Genomic DNA, 19,741 nt, shown 5'->3' with positions numbered 1-19,741 from the left:
AGACTGGAATAGGAAACTCCAAATTCAGATAAGGAATACATTATAGGTATTTCTTTATAGACTAAAAAACCACAGCTACAGCAACAGATTTCTAAGAAATTGCTAACGATCTTAGATATCCAGGTTCACTATTAATTTGCCTTGTAGTAAATTTATACCTAACCATGTTAAAAAATTGTGTATTTAATTAAATGTGTTCAGCAAAGAGATTTCACAATCTCAACCAATAACCTGGAATATTTCACACTTTAACAGCCAGGAGACATGGGACATATGAAGGGGGACCCGCCAAAATAACAGAATTATCTTCTGGAGAGCAAGCCCCTTGTAGTATGGGCTTCCCCCACTAGGTGAGTGTTCTAGGAACCCATCTGTATCAGTGCACCAGCTGGTGTTGTTGTGAGAGGCTGCATTTGGCTTCAGTGAATTTTTTGAAGACTCTTTCGACATGTTTGCCCAACTCACGATGGGCAAGCCCTCTGCTGCAGTTCTCAATATGGTGACAGGCATGGACTTTGGGGTCAAAGAGACCTGAGATTTATTCGTGATTCTGCCCCTTACTTTAGAGACACCGAGGATACAGGCAAGTTATTTGGGCGCTAAGTCTCTATCTGCTCACGCACCAGTGGGCACACCGCCCACGCCTGCCCCTCAGAGGGCTGCTGTCCCTGCGCAGCTGCGGGCAGGTGAATGCTCAGAGTGTTAGCTTCTCTTGTGGTCAGAGGACAGGGTTTGTGCTTTCTAATCTTTCAAAGAAAGGATAGCTTGTCTTCCTCTAAGCCTTATCAATGTTCTTATGTTAAACAGTAGTTGATAAAGAAATTGTCTTTGAAGACTATAAAGAAAATGGTGCACATGTGAATTAAATGTACACACTATTTTAAGTAAAATAAAATTAAGAGCGACATAGGTGATTTAAGGAAAAAGAGTTCTAGGAAAAGCTAAGAATGAAAGAACAATTTGTAAATTGTATCTATAACTGTAAACATAGGTCAGTTATCCTATTACGTGTAGACTCAATCACTATGTCTATTATTTTTAAATCAATCTGCTTTTCACTCAAAACCTCGAGGTGTTTGTGTGTATGCATGTCTTGTGTGTTTAAGTAAAACGAAAAGGAAAATCTGAATTTTATGCCCATTTTATAACTAGCTATACTCAGAAGTCAAACTATACCAACTAGTATAACTTTTAGACAACTATTCAAAAACAAAACTTACTGGACTATCAAAGGTTTATCAGCGAAAACAAAGGGCTTGGCTAGTGTCGCAGATATCGCGTGATGCTTCGCCCTGGATTTCAGCACCAGCCCTCTGTCGCCGGGCACTCGGTTTTCTTTCAACTCTTCGATTTCCCATCTTCCTAAAATACAAAGCAGAGCAGATTAAACTACAGCCAAAACACTGACTCCAAAATTATTTATCAGCTGTGGTGATCCATAGGATTTTGCTCTGCAGGCTGATTTGGGGGAAAAAATTTAAATTTAAATCAGGAAATATCTATTCCTTTTTCTCTTAACAGAGAATGGTTTGATTTTCTAGCTAAAATTGTGAAAACAATAAACACTATAGTATCTGATTAAAGCCCTGAGAAAGCTGGCTTAGTTTGGATTTTTCTGAAAGACTTTTTAATCAATGAAACAAAAAATATGCTGTGTCACATAAGGTCTATCAACACTGTATTTTTAGTTACATATGAGACAAATAGCATCTTTAACACAAAATGTGCAGTTTGCCTCAGTCTCATGTATTTGGAAATACATGGTATTTAATAGCTACTTTTCTTACTTTGGAGAAGTTCCCGTGGGGATTTGAACTTTATTTTGAAAACCATGTGCCCAGGGAACACGAACCGCAGCGCCCTTCCCAGGCTGAGCCGATCGGCTCCCGGAGCTGCAGGCAAGCGCGTGGCGTGTGCGGGGCAGGCACAGCGCCAGCCGTCCCACTGCAGAGCTGACTCAGGCCCTCCCCAGGCCAGGACTCCCCGCATTTAAGGTCTGGAAGCCACGGAAATTAGATCATGTGTATTGGATTTTTCTCCTTTCCTCTTTTTAGAAAGAAATATAACCGACTTATATTAATTTGTTCTAGTTTTGCCTATTTCAACCCCCCCCCAATTTAACCAAAATTGTCTATTTTCCAGTATTGTGCCAACTTGAAATATTAATAGGCAGTTCTGAATCACTAATGCTTTTTATACTACTTTCTTCTCTTTCTTTTAAAAAAACACCCACAGTGCAAGAACCTGAACCAGTCTTATGATTCAGAGAGAGGTGTTCTGGTCTATCATTGTGTAGACTTCACTGGACTTTTAAAAATGAAGTTTTCGGGTATCTTTTGCTTTCCCCCTTCTAATTTGGTTATACTATACTTTTCTTAAAAAGATTAATTTATTTGATGTTTCTTCTCTCACAATGATGATAAAGCGTATTATCACTACTAACCTGTGGTTTGACCAAAACAAAAAGGTCTTTTAAGAAGTAATAAATAACCTTATCTTTAGAATTTTTAGGATATTTACAATAAAGGATTTTTAAAACATATTGCCTTTACTGTAATTATGCACAGGCACTTGCTATGAAAAAGGTACCACCTAGCACTTTAATTTTAGAAAACTTGTCCCACAGTAATTATTCCTCAATGACAAGAAGTGTTTCCCAACTTCAAATAGATGGTAACTTTCTATTAACCACTTATCCAAATATATACGATACCAGATAATATAATTCTGATGCAAATAAAACCTTTAAAAAATGTACATCGTTTCATAAGACATCCTGAAAGTTGGTCACTGAATGAATTGATACTTATTAAACATTATCGTACCTTTATTAACAACTTAACGTGAAAAATGTACACGTCTCCTGCCGGTGCACACACTGTGCCCCTGCACAGGTTTTATGTGGACTTGCTACTCCTAAAAGTATGAAAATGAGTCTCGCTCACGCGGCGCTTGACAGGAGCTACCATTAGCTGCTGTGAATGCCAAGTAGGGCTGCAAAGGAAACTGACTTTGGTGGCTAACGTGCAGATAACGAGGGGACTCCAGAAATACCAAAGAGGAGAAAGGACGGAATGTTCTGTGGCAAAGACCAAGGCCCCTTACATATACTTAATAGAAATACAATCTTGAAAGCTAGTGAACTTTGGGTCATACCAGCTATATTGAATATGTAAATAAGCATCTTACCACTATATATAGAAGTCTCTGTGTCTGTATCATCTTTCTTTGCTTTTGATAGGACCCACCTATAAATACAGATAAAAGCAAATGTGTATCATTAAAAATAAAACAGAAATTCATAGTACAATACAAATTAGAAACACAAAAAAATAATGCCCAACAGTTACTTCTCATTCGAAAATAAATAAATACTTAGAAGATAAATAAGGATGCCTATACCTCATCCTGCAAGGTCAGAGTTAAATCAAATTTGCAACTTACTAGCTATATGATCATGGATAAGATACACTAAGCCTCAGTTTCCTCACCTACAAAATGAGATAAAGATCGTACTTACCTAGCTACTTAGGACAGTGCCTGGCATATAATAATAAGTAGTAACCATTATTTAGAATGGAAGAGTAAATGGAATTTGTCATGTGAAATTCAGTTATTACTATCTGTCCTAAGGGATGAAGAAATGTTATCAATTTTTACTTTATATTCACAATTCATTGATTTTTCATATGAATGAATAACTATTCAAATTAAACATTTCTACCAACAGCAAAAATGTGTTAAGGTCCTAGTTTACACGGTCAAATAAAGCACTTCAACATTTTTTAATAGTTACACAGTAGGAGCAATTTTCATGGGCCAATAACCAATCATTTCCAAACAGCTAATCAAGTCAGGGAAACATTCCCTTGAATGAATACTCACCCGGCCAGCCTTCCACTATCAAAAGTTTCTGTAAAATATACTTCTCCTATAGGTTGAGGTGTCTTATATTTAACCTAGAAAATAATTTTAAAAAATCTAAAGTTATTCATCTTCACAAGTGTTTTAATAAACAATCTCACTAGTTAAGAACCTATTTTGTAATGGACAATTGGTGATACAGGTATAAGGTACCATGACTCTGACCTCAAAACTCTGCGCCCTAGTGGTGGTAAGATCCAAGGGGATGAGAGAGAGACAACGATGGAGAAAATTCCGTTTGGGCGAGCAGAGGGCACACCGACTCCTTCTAACTCGGAAGAAGGAATAGAGAAGGCCTCGTGACACCACTGACGTGGCCATAAAAGAATTTTAACAGGTGGCAATATTCAGGGATATAAACGTTAGAAGCAAAAGAAATAGCATGATCAAAAACTTGTAAGATGAACAACTTAGTAAGCATGTAGGCTAGTTTAAAATGAACTCTCCCTTTTCACTGGCACGTGACGACAGGATGATGACGACACTATGTTGAGAAATTAGGGACCAGAGAAGAACAACTTTCAGTAGAGAAAGCCCCGCAGAGCAAATGGTCTGCAGAGCTGCTGTGACGACGATACTAACGACGGATGAGGTGGGAGGGGGGGCGATGGAAGGGATATGAGGGCTCTTTCAATCCTCACGACACCTGTGAGGAAAGTGCTGCTGTGCCCATTTCACGCACGATGAAACTGGAGGGGGCAAGGAACTTGCCTGCTGTCCCACAGCCGGGTAACTACAGTACTTACAGGTAACGGTCAGGCCGTCTGCTTCTGAAGCAGGTACACTTAACCGCTGCACTATGCAGAACATATCGACAAAAGAACTTGAAAGAGTAAAGGCAATTTATTGATAAATTATCAATAGATAATTTGAATTGATGATGAGTGATTACATTTTGCCAAAAATAACGAATCTGGGTTCTTTCTGAATCAGCCTTTGTGATTTTATTCGTGTCATTAATTATGAGATTTCTTCCCTTAGCCTTTAGGGAAGAGAAGGATGCCGAAGTATCCCTTCTACTTTCACTGACCCTATCCTGGCCCGAGAGTGTAACATTTCCTGTCTGTTGAAGGAAGGAAAGTCAGTTACGAAATCAAGTTCCACATAACCCCTGACAGGGTCAAGGTTCTGCCATGGAAGCAGGCAGCCCGCAGGAAGCTCGCTGCGCGTGGCTCTGCTGCGCTCTCGGTTGGTTCCCAGGGACCGGCAGGCGCAGCGGCACGGCGGGCGCCACCCAGGGTGCCCCAGGGCCCTGAGCGCCACTGGCGGTTCCTGCGGCCCTTCGGTTACACTTTACCATCCTGGATCACTCATGCTGCACTGTGAGAAGGCTCAAATGTCTTTCACACTTCTTATCTTTTCAAACCACCTCCAAACACCGTTCAGAGGGGTAGGTGTCTGCCTCCAAAGACCCTGCAGTAGCTGCACCTAACACAGCCACTAGCCCTTAGATGACTTCTTTTCTGGGGCTCACGGAACTAGGCTTTCAAAGAGTGTGCTTGTGGAGCTTAACATCTAACAGGAGAATGAATGTCCGCCGTCCACGGCTGAACAACACTTGCATTTGCACATAACAAACTCTCCAGGAAGTCTGTAACGACCACGTATTACTCTCGTGGGCCCTTTGGCAGTAGCTGGCACAATACAACTGATGCTTTCTCATCATCAAAAATAGTTCTGGAAAACATTCTGGCTGTCCTAACATGACACATGAATACCCCTCAATGCGAAGGCACCTGTGGATTGTCCAGTACACAAAAGCCTCTGCCAGGTCCTCGGACCCCGTGAGGCACTACTGGCGGCACCTGCTAATGACGCTGAGACAGAGGCAGCTCCCTTGACCAGTGACTGCCTGCCTGCCTCCGCATCACTGCCCCGTTGCATTCATCCTCCTCCTCCTCGGTATTTGTTTCCTCAAATAAGTAAAAGCTGCTTATGTTAGTTCAAGGAGAACTGCAAAGAATACTGCCTTTTGTTTTTCCTAAGGTGAGCCGGCTGTGTCCGAAGTAAGACTGCAAACCTTTCCCCGAGCGAGGAGTACTCAGCCCACATTAGCCAGCAGCGAGCTCCTCCTGCCATGATAGTAAAGACGGTCCCCGTGTTTACGTGGTGAGGAAACCACGCTCGATGCCACGCGCACACTGCAGCACATGGGCACTCCAAAACACGAAGCAACAAAGAGTTCGGGGGAAGCAGTGTTTTTCCTATTTATTTAGAAAATGAAGACTATTACAACTGAAATAGATGTGAATAGATTAGTCACTCCTATGTATCATGTACTAAAGGAATGATTTACAACGGACTTCTCTATAACCTTACCTCTGAGGAGAGTTCATCTTCATTAACATCAGCCTCTCCTGAATTTTCATCGAAGTCTGTCCTCTCAACATCATCATCCACCAATTCTGCATGAATTGAGATGCTTAGAAGACCCAAACATAGCCAAAGGCCTTGGAAATGCATACTGATTATCTGTGAAGTTAAAAGCTGTCAGGGAAATAAAGTTATGGAAAATATGTGTAAGTATATTACAAATAAATAATTTCTCCTTAATACCTCCTTCATTCCAGGATGGCTTTTAAAGCAAACCGTTAAGAAAACTGCTTACATGATGCTTTGAACAAGTGAAAATACGAACTTCCCATCCCACAAGACAGAGAGTCGAGAGCCACAGGCCTGCCTCTGACAAGGGGGCCAATGGCACAAACCTAAAGGTACAGGTCAGTGATCACAAAGGTCAGATAAGTGGACCCCGTTAAAGGAAAGAAAAAGGACGGTTACTAAATGTTTGCTTAGGTTGCTTTATTTATTACAATGTTGTTTAAGTATATAAAAACATACAATTGGAAATTTTATAATAATAAAGCCAAAATAGGACTTCTGTCCAGAAAAAGTCCAGCCATTGTTAATGTAAGAGAACAGTTTGCACAACATCCATGTAACCTGGCAATCCAGAAGCGTGGACTGGAATGTGCATGCATGAACAATGATGACTTCACTGCACCAGTCATTGGGGGGTGGTAGATGCCCTTGAGTGAGCACATGTACTGTGTGGCTGTCGGAATCAAAATGAGTGAACAGGCAACGAATCTGCATCAAATTTTGCATTAAGCTTGAATATTCCTCCATGGAAACTATTCAGATAATTCTACAAGCCGCACCTATGGGGAACTGGTGATTGGCAGCTTTGTCATGACAATGCACCCACTCATGCATCACGTCTCCTGCAGAGTTTTTTGGTGAAACATCAAATCACCCAGGTGACTCAGCCCTCCTACAGCCCAGATTTGGTGCCCTGTGACTTCTAGCTTTTCCCAAAACTAAAATCGCCTTTGAAAGGGAAGAGGTTTCAGTCCATTGGTGAGATTCAGGAGAATATGACAGGGCAGTTGGTGATTGGGAGAGCTGTGTGAGGTCCCAAGGTACCTACTTTGAAGGAGACCGAGGCATCATTGTCCTACGTATAATGTTTCTTATATCTTCTATCATCTTTAATAAATGCCTCTATTTTTCATATTACATGGCTAGATACCTTCTGGGCAGACTTTACACATTTATGAACACCAAAATTTTTTTTAAAAGAACTTTATCACAATGTGATGAGATAGTCTTTTGCTGAAATCAATTCACAGCTTAAAAACCACACAACTATGGAACTTTTACTGCAATCAGGCTGACTGCTCTGGACAAAGTTCTTTTGCATTTACCATTCCTGTAGCACGGTGATGACTCAATTATCTAACCATTTCTCTATTCAAATACTGAGAAACTTCTGTTCCTTACAGCCAATTTTCAACTGGTGTGCCACAAGAACTTCTAAAACACGCAGTACCTGACTACTGAGTCAGGGGCACTGACCTCTTTCCCTTATATTATCCAATAAAATAATGACAACAGCCAAGAAAACAACAATAACCATCCAGTGTGAATGAATCAAAATTATACCTATTTTTTGTCAGATTGGCAAAAAATATTTCTGGGGGTATGCCACAGAATTTTAGTAATTATTACTTTATGTGTGCCATGAGATGAAAAAGTTTGAAAATTGCTGCCTTAGAGAATTAATTGAGATGAGAAGCCAAATACAATTTGGCTGCTTTTTGGAAAAAATACTTGACTTATATATTAGGTCCTCCTCTATTCCTATTAGCATGTAACAATGCGAGCCTTGTTTCTTGGTGCCAATGGACTGTTAAATACCGAGGACATGTGGATGCTGAGGTAGGGTGGCGGTCTGCGGTTAGAAGGTGCTCGGTCACGATGATCCAGAGTCTAGTTCTATTACCTTTTCTTCAAGGTACCATCAACGTGAAAATTTTTAAAGTAAATCCTCAAAGAGAACACACCTCTATGGGTCTGCGCATAGGAAACAACTGATCTATGGGACAGGATTTACTCCCCCCGCCAGAACGGCTATAATGAAAGAGAAAGGGTAACACGTGACGGGAGTGGGGAGGGGGGGTGCTGTGGAGAAACTGGAGCCAGCACACACTGCGGTGCGAACGTCACACAAGGCAACACCTCTGGGAAGCAGTGCAGCGGTCCGTCAGAATGTTAAAAACAGAATCACTGTACGACCCAGCAGGTCCCCTACTAGGTGTCTTCCCAAAAGAAATTAAAACAGATTTCCACACAGAAATTTCAATATAAATGTTTAAAGAAGCATTATTTTTTCAAGAGCCAAAAAGCAGAAACAACCCAAAATGTCCATCAACTGACAAATGGGGAAACAAAATCTGGAATATCCATACGACTGAATATTACTTAGCAGTGAAACAGAATGGAGGGCTGATGCACTACAAGATAGAGGAATCTCAAAAACATTATGCCTAGTGAAAGAAGGCAGTAATAAAAACCACGTATTATATGACCCTATTTAAAATAAATGGGCAAACCCACACGCATGGAAAATAGATTAGTGATCACCTAGGGAAAGAGTGGAAAGAAAGGGTTAATGGATACAAGGATTTTGGGAGAGGAGTAATGAAAATGTTCTAAAATTAGAATATTGTAATGACTACATACCTGTTAGGTATCGTAAAACCCACTGACTTTCACACATTAAACAGGTGAACATGAAGGTCAAAATCATGTATCTATGAAGCTGTTTCCAAAACAGAAACATCAGACTGTGAAAAGCCTTTTTACCATATAGTTAACTCAACGGATTAGAAAACCCCTTCTAATGAGATCAAAACCTTACGTGGATGTGTGGGCCAGTCTGTCTTGGCTTTTACTAAAGGTCATTGGCTATGGCTCTGAGGTTGAAAATTGTGAAAATACACGTTTTTAAAAAATCAACATCAATCAACTAGAAAGTGAACATTCTAAATACATTAAAAGGTTCGCGAATACCACTATCTTCACGGACAAAGATAACAATAAAAATGACGCACGCTGGTACTTGTTAGAAGTGCGCGAGCTCTGTGAATCACAAGAGAGCCATATAACTGGAATAGGGACTAAGTGAAGGAGAGCACTTTGACGTGATAACAAGAGGTAGGCTTATTTTTTTTTAATTTTCACCTATTGGCACGGAAATGAGTATATTTGCAAGTTGCTTATTAATCATTAATAGCCCTGAAAGCTTCCCTGTTCTAGAAATCGTCTTCCGTGACTTACACAGTGTAAAAGTACTGCTTGACACACTGTCAATAACACTTGAGTAAAACAGAAAAGCATAAAATAACAGCAGCAATAAGGAACATTAATATTAATTATTTAGACCTATATCTGCTCCTTCAAAACGAACACATACTTTAGGTTCTTGATAATTAATGTGTTGAAAAGAGTTAAGTCCCAAGCATGCTGTCTGGCTCTGGAGTGCTGGCCAGCCCGGGGAGAATGGAGGGGAGCCCTACTCCAGACAACTGTGCCTTTGCGGCCTGGGAAACAATCAGGACGGGCACGTCCACGCCGCAGCTGAAACCAGACTTTAAAAACTGGTCAACGTCACGTGATTAGAAACATGAGACAAGATTAGAATCCAGAAACGTTACATCAATATACCATGCTACCTCTTATTGTAATTTTACCCCACTGCATTATTATGTGCTTGCTGATAAAGGGGTGGAAAGAAATCACAGAAATGTTAGCCTGCATTTCTCAAACCTCTCAGAAATTTCTAGAATTTGGATTACTAGTACTATTAAGCTATGAAGATATTTACCCAGAAGTGGTCATATCTACCTTACTATTTAAGTTCACCTTACTATTTAAGTGAAGTACTTAAAAACAAACTTCAAGTGGTCACAAGTGATTCTGCAGACAATGCAGTTCTAAAGGACAACCGTCTCCACTAGGAGAACGACACAGTCCAAGGTTGTTGCTGCTATTTACTCCTTTTTTAAAAATTAGAAATACAGACCTAAAGGTTTAATTCTTCAGTGTCCTGTCATTACTCAGCAATGTACCAGCTGACAACGGAGAATTACATCATGAAACTCACAGTACTACTTGAAAGTCTGTTCCACTGTGGTGCTGACATGCCGTCGCACTCCAAACACAACTGTGAGGTTTGTCCCACATTGTTTCTTAAAAGAAGAAGGATGATATTGCCAGGTCTGCACTGGAGATTTGAAGTAACTCATTTATGGAGTTAAACTGTTTGTTTTACATTATGGTATAGAATACACATAACATACAAGTTACCATTTAAACCTATTTTAAGTGTTCGATTTGGAAGCATTAAGTACATTCACACCATTGTACACCATTGTACAGCACCTTCACCTTGCAAAACTAAAACTAAACCCATCAAACGACAACTCCTGCATCCCTCCCCCTTCTCCCAAATCCCTCACAACCACTGTTACTCTATTAGTTCTAACAGATCTTTTTTGTGTGGAGTCTTTGGATTTTTCTACATATAAGGTCATGTTATCTGTGAACAGAGATCATTCTATTTCTTCCTTTTTAATGTGGATGTTTTTGTTTTTTTCTTGCCTAATTGAGCTGGCTGGGACTCTTTCTTTTCTCCCCTGGCTTCTGTGGCAGCATTCCTGAGTCTTGCTTCTCTTCCTTTGCCTGCTTCATGGGTACTCTCTGTGATCTTCTGTAAATATTGCTGTTCTTTAGGATTCTGTCCCAGGTTTCTTCTTATATCACATATACTCTTGGCTTCTATTATAAAAGCTAGTTAAAAAGTCCCAAATTTTCTTCACAGCTCAGGGTTTCACGCTGTTTGGATTCAAATAATTATCCATCTTCAAGAGTATGCCGAAGCCTCCATCAATTTGAACTTGATCTTTCCTCCCAAGACTGCTTCTTTATACTCTTAGTTCCCTTCTCCCATTAACTGCACCTGCAGTCAACCACTCTATTAAAACTATTTTCTCCCACTGATCCCCTGTCTCACTGGTAACTAAATACATTTGGGTATTTCTTAAATGTGTCTCTCTGCTCCCTGCCACGGCCTTAAGGAAGGGAAAGGAATCCATCCTTTACAAAAAGGCTTGGTAAAATCCAACTATACCTCTTCAATTCCAGTCTTGCCGATCTTCAAATCTACCCTCCACCTTCTCTCTAGTATGAATTTTCTGAAAACAACAAAAGCCCTCTTATCTCCACTGTCTATGGAAATGTTCAATGGTTCTTTGTACTTCTCAGTATACAGTCTGTCCCTTTAAGACTCATTTCTTTCACTCTCTTCAACACTCACCTCTGTAGTACATTCATGCTATTTTTTAAAAAGATCTATTTATTTATTTTTGGAGAGAAGGGAAGGGAAGGAGAAAGGCAGAGAAACATCAATGGGTGGTTGCCTCTCGCATGCCCCCTTCTGGGGACCTAGCCCACAATCTAGGCATGTACCCTGACTGGGAATTGAACCGGCAACCTTGGGTCGCAGGCCCACTCAATTTACTGAGCCACACCAGCCAGAGCATCTATATGGTATTCTTACCACTGAGCTGCCTTTCTGCTATTCAGTGGTTTTCAGTTTCAATGGCTGACTGGGGACCCATCCAACACTAGTCTGCCACCAAAACAGTGTTTGAAAATCACTATTACTTCAAGTTTCAGTTGGCATGCAGCTTCAGGAACTCAACCACAGAATGATATAATAGAAAATACACTGAACTTGACACTAGGGCACCAAGTTTCTACTTCTATTTTTAAAAAGCCAAGGAGTTAAAATTGTCCTGGGCCTATTTTATCATTTGCCACATAAAAGTGTTCAACTAGATGATCTAACAGTCCATTAACGTTAACAATTCTAGTTTTCCATTGAAGAGCACTGAAAATCATTAGGTACTGAAAATAAGCAATTAAGGCTAATTTACGGCACTGTTTAACGCCTACAGATCCATCAACATTAATCATTCAAACACACAATAAACTATCAACTAGATAAACAAAGACTATAGAATACCTTGTTCTAAGGATTTAGGTGTAAACGGGACTGGAAGACTAAACCAATTAGATAAGAAGGCAAAACTGTAAACGAAGAAAGAAGTCAAACTTACAATCACCAAGAGGAGGGCTACCTAGAGTGACTGAATAACCTGGGGTGATGTAACAATTTCAAAGCAAGCAAAATCTTAAGGTTAGACCAGGGTTTTCATGGCTTTCATGCATCGAAACGTTTCCATGTAAATGAACTCTTTTCTAATTTGAGTCTTTTCTCCCCATGGCCATTCAAGTTACTCTCCCCCCTCACCCCCCTTCTGAGCTTTGTTGTCATTTGCTTTTAAGCCTCAAGCAAATGCCTTCTCCTTGTTATTTGGGGAGATGTGATGGATAAAATCAGCTGAAGCTTCTCATTGACCACAAACACGCTTCAGGCCATCAGGAGTCTCTAGCAGTTAGGGCTTCGTCGGATTTCTCCCAGCTCCACCGCTCCGTCCCCAGCGGCGCACGCCGGGCTCCAGGCAGCGCGTCAAGGGAGTGGTCGGCGTCACCCGCCACCGCCACTATGAGAGTCGAGTCCTGTCGCCTTGACAGAGGCGAGGATTGCTTAAGCACAGCCGAAATCGTTTGGTTCTCGTTTTCGTGAGAAGTAGCTGGCGGGACCAGCAGCAACGCGACGTCCCCCACCCCACGCCCGCTCCACACCCTTCGGGAGCGCGCACGGGAGCTCGAGCGTGGAACGGGTAACCGCTGGAATAACGGACTCGGCTCCCGGGGGCCCTAAGGCTTGGGGGACAGCCCGGGCCCGGAGGGCACCTGGCCTGCCCGCTCCCTCTCGAGCCCCGACGCAGCAGGTGGACAGAGCAGTTTCAAGAGGACCCAACGGACCCGACGTGGCATCAACACCCGCCGCCGGGGCTGACCTTCCTCCTCCCGAGGCCGAGAGAGGCGGCCCACGAACTCACTCCCCGCACCCCATCTCCAAACTCCGTGCCCGCCCGCTCACCCGGCCCCAACCGGTTCGGCCTGGCGGGGCGCCAAAGAAAGGGGTGCGGCCCAGGACCCCCCGCCCTGGGGGAAGGAGCGAGGACTCCGGCTCCTCGCCCCAGCCGGAGCGCAAAGGGCAGCGAGAGAGTGGCCTACTGCCCACGCACCTGTCTTGCGGGACCGTTCCCGGCAGTGGCAGCTTGTATGTTCGAGTCGCTGCCACTTGGTCCCCGCGTCTCCCTAGACCAACACCGCCCGCAGCAGCCGGGCAGCGACTGCTCACCGCGCATGCGTGTGCGGCGGCGGCGGGAGGAGGCGGCGGCGGCCGGAGGCGCGAGCCGAGCGCTCAACGGCCCCGGACTGCGCGGCGGGCGCCCCGGCTCGGAGGGCGCTGAAGCCTCAGGGGTCTCCGTTTCGCCGGCCCCAGGGGACGTGGACGCGGCTCCTGGGTCGGCAGGCGAGGAACCCCTGGTTGTTAGTCCTGCGACTCTTCCCTCCCGCGGAGCGCCTGCCCACTCTGCGACCCGTAGGGTTCTGCCCCCGGGCGCGTATAACTGGGTCTGGAATTCCTTGTAAATCGGGTTTTTGAACGGCGTCCTGTTAGTGCCCCAGGCTTTTCCTAGAGTTCCGTGGGTGATGAGAAGTCGCCGTGGTCAGCAGGAAGACTTCCTATTTCGTGTTTGTGTGATACAGGTATATGAAATGTTAACATAAGTCATCATTATATGTTTCTTTGCAAAATACTCAAGAATTTTTCTCCTGAGACCTATTCATATTGTATGCTCTATTAACAAATTTCCTAGCAGAATTCTAACTTGACTCGTGGGCTCCTGGTATAAATTCCAGGTTGTGTGGTGTGTTATTTTCTTAGTGGCTTGGGACTCTGCTTCTCATGTTGTATTCAGAATGATCATAAATGATATATAGACCTGTGGCTTTCTGTTTGTGCTAGCATCAGGATTAGGTATTCATGTTATATCTACTCATTACAATAATTGGTAAAATTTTCAGTATTTCCCGTATTCTGAAACAACTTTAAAATATTGGGAATGCCTGCTTTCTAAAAGTTTACATGACTCTCCCTGGGCAGTGATCTAGGTCTGGTACATCTTTGTGCCTTTTGTTGTTATTTCTCACAACCTTTATTTCTATGAATACTGATTGGTTTAAGCTTCCTGTCTCTACTCACATCAATTTGGATAAACGGCATTTTCCTAAGAAATCATTCATTTTATCTAGCTTTTATTTTAAAGAAAGAAAACTACTATCAGCAAAACAAAAAACCAGCTCCTATGAACTTACTCATAATTCCTTGCCTTTGACTGGTTATTAATATCAACACACCATCTAAAAATGTATGCCAAGGTAATTAAGGGAAAAAAAAACATAAGAAGATGGTTTGCATGGGGAAATGCCTGCCCAGATTTAACTCCAGTTATTTGGTCATGATGGTTGCAGCTCTACGTAGAACTACACAAGAAACCCAACAATATTTTATACACCGAAGTTGGTAGAGAGTATCTCGTTCCCTTCTACCCACAAGTGTGGCCACAGTTATTATTACTACTATTAGTAGTAATAGTGCCATATGACTATTTACTTCAACAGTAAATAGTGCAGGTGTTAGTGGTTTATCTCAATACCTGAGAGACACTGGCAACAGAGAATTTCACTTATGTTTCAGTGTTTGCAGAGCTTCTATTGGGGGGGAGGGAAAGGGTGTTTAAGAAAAAAAATCACTAAATCTGGTCTGAATGTGGTTTCTACAAACTTACGGTTATATTGATTCAGAGGCTCTGACACATCATTTGCTTTCCTATGAAGAAAAAGTGATTTTTAAAAAGCAAAATCAGTGTGAATACTCTAAAACAAATCCCCAAACCAGACAATGAGCACTATTTGCTTTGCTGTACCCTAGCTGAGTGTCAGGGTCCCCCACACCCCCACTTCCTCCGGCCACAGGCCAGGGACTACCGGTGCTGAGATCCTCCAATGAGCATTTGGGAGCAGTTGGGATGGGGTCAGAAGCCAGGAGCATCTCTCCTGGGACATTAGGAACGTTTTCTAGAAATGCTTTGTGCTGACCTCCAAAACAATTATTCTGTAATCATTTCATTCAGGACAGCAGTATCATGCTGGATCTCCAAAGCTGTCTTTTAACTTCCTTTTTCCCTTCTAGCATCTGCCACTCTCAGATGCTTCTTTCTGAATGCCAAAGCAGCGTTCCCTCAGAATCATCTAAACTTCTGGTAACATTCAGTGATATGTCGGAGAGTGTCCTTTGATACTGGAGAGTGTTCCAGTTTACGGTCCAACCCTTCAGCTATCCTGTTTGAGTCTCGGGTGGTAGGCTAAGAAGTCAAAGTAAACACCATTTCAAAGAATGTTGCCATCTTTTTGAGAAATGCTGTACCTGGACCTAGCTTTAATTTTTCATATTAGTCTGGGATATGCTCTGGCAAATTTAATTTAAAAAATTCAAACTTTAAGTCCAACTTAATATTTTGTAACATACATACAATTACTTTTCTCTCCTCCCCCACCCACCAGCTTTGATGTACAACTTCTTTTCCTGTAAGAGAGAATGAAATGGACACATGCAGACAGTTCATCTTTCAGGTTCTCTTTATACATTGGTATGTGATACACTTCACACTGAGGCACATGTGTGAAATTTGGGCACTTAAGGATAATACAGCAGTATGAATTAATATTTTCATATTTGATGAAGGATAAAAAAGTTTATTATTTCTAAAAATAAACTAAAACTGAATAGAATAACAAGAAGAATAGATTTTAATAGACTCCTATAAGCAACTGATGGATCAAGCAGACAAACATTAGTCAGGACTGAAAAGACTTGAACAAGCAAATGTAAAAGCCTGATACAAAGGAGCCCTGTACCCCATAAACAGGAATATTTTAAGAAGACATTTTTAGGGCACAAAACTAACATTTGTAAGAACAAATGAATGCAACACATTTTAAAGTGGCTCCTTTAACATGCATGCAGGCTATACATGCTTTTCAACTTTGTATGAAATGTAAGTCAACAATTCTCAAATGTTATTACATAAAATTCTTTAAATAGCAATGTAATTAAACAAGCAATCAACAATAAAAGATGTCAAAACCAACATATTTTTAAAAACCCCACACACATTCCCAAATAACCCATAAGTTAAGAAGACAATAATAAGAGAAAGTATGAAGTCTTTAGAAATGACTATCAGAATATAGATATATCTCAAGATGTTTGGTAATCAGCTCAAATGGCATTTAGGGGTGAGTTCATAGTTTTAAATGCGTTTATTTAAAAGACCAGAAGATATTATGGGCTGTCAGACCCTTGCTTGTTTCAATTTGTGCTTTCTATTTCTTTAGATGTCTTAACAAAGTGGCCAAGAGCAAACGCCAGTTCACACAGAACCTGTCTGTGACAATGTCAAGTTTCTGAACTTTTAGCTATTTTTTGAGACTATAAGAGGGCATCACTGTTATAGAACAGCATCACTAAGTCAACAAAAGACATTTCTTAATTTATAAAAGCTTCCCTGACTCTACTGTCTTATATTAAATTATTACACTAAGGGTACAAACATTATAAATAAACATAGGGCACAAACATCATAAATAAACATTCTAATTTTTCTTGACATAAGAGGTAGTTTAATACTGTCAAGTCCACTAGTTTGTTCATTGCTTTCTTCTTTCCTATATAATTATATACTTTCATTATCACAATGTCTGAAGGATGCCATTAGAAAGTACGGTTTCTGAGGTTCCAAGGTATTACAGAGTTTTTCTTGTTATGGTGATTAGCTTCATATTTCCTGAAATTAAAATAATCGTAGGGATGCGATCAACATAGGGATGCACGTATTCTCTCACATGGAAGCAACCCAAGTGCCCACCAAGAAACAAGTGGATAAAAAAAGCGCCGGTACATACTTGTACTGGAATATTACACAGCCATAAAAAAGAATAACATTTTAGCATTTGCGACAGGACACGCATACCTAGAGGGTGTTATTTTAAGTGAAACAAGTCAGTCAGAGACAGAGAGATACTGATGGGTTTGCATGTGGGATCTCAACAACAATATAAATGAACAAACACGACAGAAACAGACTCATGGACACAGAGCACAGGCTGCCAGAGGGGAGGGGGTTTGAGGGACTGGGTGGAAAAAGTAAACAGATTAAAAAGTACAGATTGGCAGTTACAGAATGATCATGGGGGTGTGAAGCACAGCACAGGGAATACAGTCAATAATAATTGTGATAACCGTGTGTGGTGCCAGTGGGCACTGGAAACATCAGGGGACACTTTGTAAAGCATGGGACTGTCCAACCATTATGCTGTACACTGGACCCTAATACAAAATAATATTTAATGTAAATTGTGTAATCGGAAAAATTAAAAATTAAAAATAATAAATTCATAACATGTAGAAACAAAATATTCACAAAGATGTAAATATTTTCATGACAATTACTTGTTAATATTCTTTCCTTTTGATGCCACCTGCACCTATTAAGATAAGTTTACGCTGGCAAAAGATATAATTCTTAAAATGTACGAAATAATGTCGGTTTTCATTTCGAGGTGGTGGAAAAACGATTGAAAGCAGGCCTGGGGAGTCTGTGCTGTTGGACTGGCATCACAGCTGAACAAACTGCTGTGAATAAGATACAAATACTTTAAGCCTCCATTTTATTTTATTTTTATAATTTAAAATATAAATAAAGACTCAGGGTAGGAACATGAAAGCAATAATCTTTTAAAAGTAATATACGACAGAAAATGAGAGGCTAAATATAAAGTGAGAACTGGAGAAATTATGTTGTGAATATAATATTGGTGATACATTTCCTGTAAAATCAGTTTTGAATTTTTGGTCAAAAGGAAAAAGCAAAAACACAATGGGCCAACGGAATCCTGACAATTCTCTGGCAAGGACAATCTTTTTTCTAACTATTAATTCTAAGAGGAAATAGTCATATGTAACTTTACATGAAAAAGAGATGCATAAAACGTTAACAATTTTGAAAACAATTCAAATGTCTCATTATGTCATTCTTTAATACGAGTCAAGCGCCTGAACTTAACTGCTTCAGTTAAAGCCCTTCGATGGGAAGTACCCTTCTGCTCCAGCCTCGCCATCACCTCCCACAGTGCTTGTCAGATTTAGCAACCAGGCAAAACAGAAGTGCCACACATGCAAAAAAGTCATTACTCGACTGAAATGCAAAGTTAACTGGGAGTCCTTTATTTTATGTGGCAACCCTTCCTCCAACACATGGAAATACTTTGCCCTTCGCCCGGCACTGCAGGAAACGGAAAATGACTTCCCATGTAGGAGGGAGCACAAGCAAATTATACAAATTCCATTGTTGGTCAGCTAATGGAATTTTACAGCATTATATTTTACTTGAGTTTTCAGAAATTATTAATACTGAAATATTTTAGTTCTTTCTAAAAGAAATTTTGGAAAGTTTGTCATAGATGCAGAACATAAAGTGACAAAGAACATTCAAATTGAAAACAGGCAACATTTTTAAATTTCAGAAACTAAAAAAAATATCACTGAGATGAATTTTGTTTTATTAAGTTATTTTTGAACTGCAAGGTGGATGCATAGAGATAAGTTAAATTTTGTTCTGCTTAATAAGCTATGCTTTATCTTACACTTAAAAGGAATTCGTATGAGAAGTATAATATGAAATTTAAGTGGCTGGGGAACAAATTTTATGCAAAGGTTTTCTTAAAAGACTGAAAGGAGTAAATATTAAGGAAAATATAGTAACATAACTGTTGGTCCTGCTTAAAGGAAAAAGGATGACATTAATCTCTCTGAGGTCTTATAAATAAATCTTATTTTACTCAATAAAATTAAAAATTCTTAAGAACAAAAATGAACTACCCCAACTCTTAGTCCAAGGTGATGGCTGGCTGGCCCTCTCTGAAATGACAGTAAGTGAATAAAGGAAGTATAACTCCGAGCAACGTAAAGGAGGCAGGAGGCTCTCAGATTTGTGGGAGACGCAGATCTGACGGAGGACTAAGGGCTACGGAGAGGGGATGAGGCGTCTGTGAGTAGGCACATGGGGGCAGAGGGCAGCCACGGAGATGGCGGATTTGGGGGAAGATGGGAGCTAAGCTGGGGCGCGCCCTGGGGGATGAAATGGGAGTCTGTGTCGGGAGCACCCACAGCCCACACCTGCTGGCCAGGGCTCGATGGTCCCAGCAACGCGCACACACCTAGTCTTCCCGGAGCAAAGCTGGGTGGGTGTCTGCTATGACCAGAGTAGGCCGCGTGTGCACCTGTGCCCAGAACAACGCACTCTGCACTCTGCATGCGGGTGCCCCTTTACTCAAACCACTAGGGGGAAAAATAAAACAACACAAAATTCAAAACAATAGCAACCTAGCCTCTCATACAGGGGTGTCCAGCCTGCAGCCCACGGGCCGCATGCAG

At 41.2% G+C, this 19,741-nt stretch overlaps 2 protein-coding genes across 2 annotated transcripts in view; both read right to left on the bottom strand.

Annotated features, from left to right (window-relative positions):
* The window catches only part of CLGN (calmegin), a 30,390-nt gene extending 16,862 nt beyond the window's left edge, over positions 1 to 13,528 (bottom strand). Inside the window, exons 1-5 of the mRNA XM_045831338.1 lie at positions 13,428 to 13,528; positions 6,244 to 6,411; positions 3,886 to 3,959; positions 3,190 to 3,248; positions 1,221 to 1,362 (exon numbers count right to left, since the gene is read on the bottom strand). Of these exons, the coding sequence (XP_045687294.1) occupies positions 1,221 to 1,362; positions 3,190 to 3,248; positions 3,886 to 3,959; positions 6,244 to 6,387 (419 nt within the window). The 5' untranslated portion in view covers positions 6,388 to 6,411; positions 13,428 to 13,528. The remainder of the gene's footprint in view (positions 1 to 1,220; positions 1,363 to 3,189; positions 3,249 to 3,885; positions 3,960 to 6,243; positions 6,412 to 13,427) is intronic.
* The window catches only part of MGAT4D (MGAT4 family member D), a 28,360-nt gene continuing 21,330 nt past the window's right edge, over positions 12,712 to 19,741 (bottom strand). The window contains exon 11 of the mRNA XM_045830802.1: positions 12,712 to 12,852. Within this exon, the coding sequence (XP_045686758.1) occupies positions 12,712 to 12,852 (141 nt within the window). The remainder of the gene's footprint in view (positions 12,853 to 19,741) is intronic.

Source organism: Phyllostomus hastatus, unplaced genomic scaffold (assembly GCF_019186645.2).
Source record: "Phyllostomus hastatus isolate PE091 unplaced genomic scaffold, TTU_PhHast_1.1 phas_contig_159, whole genome shotgun sequence".
Taxonomy (NCBI): domain Eukaryota; kingdom Metazoa; phylum Chordata; class Mammalia; order Chiroptera; family Phyllostomidae; genus Phyllostomus; species Phyllostomus hastatus.
The sequence above is the reverse complement of the archived record's forward strand: the minus strand, read 5'-3'. Positions and strand labels throughout refer to the sequence as shown.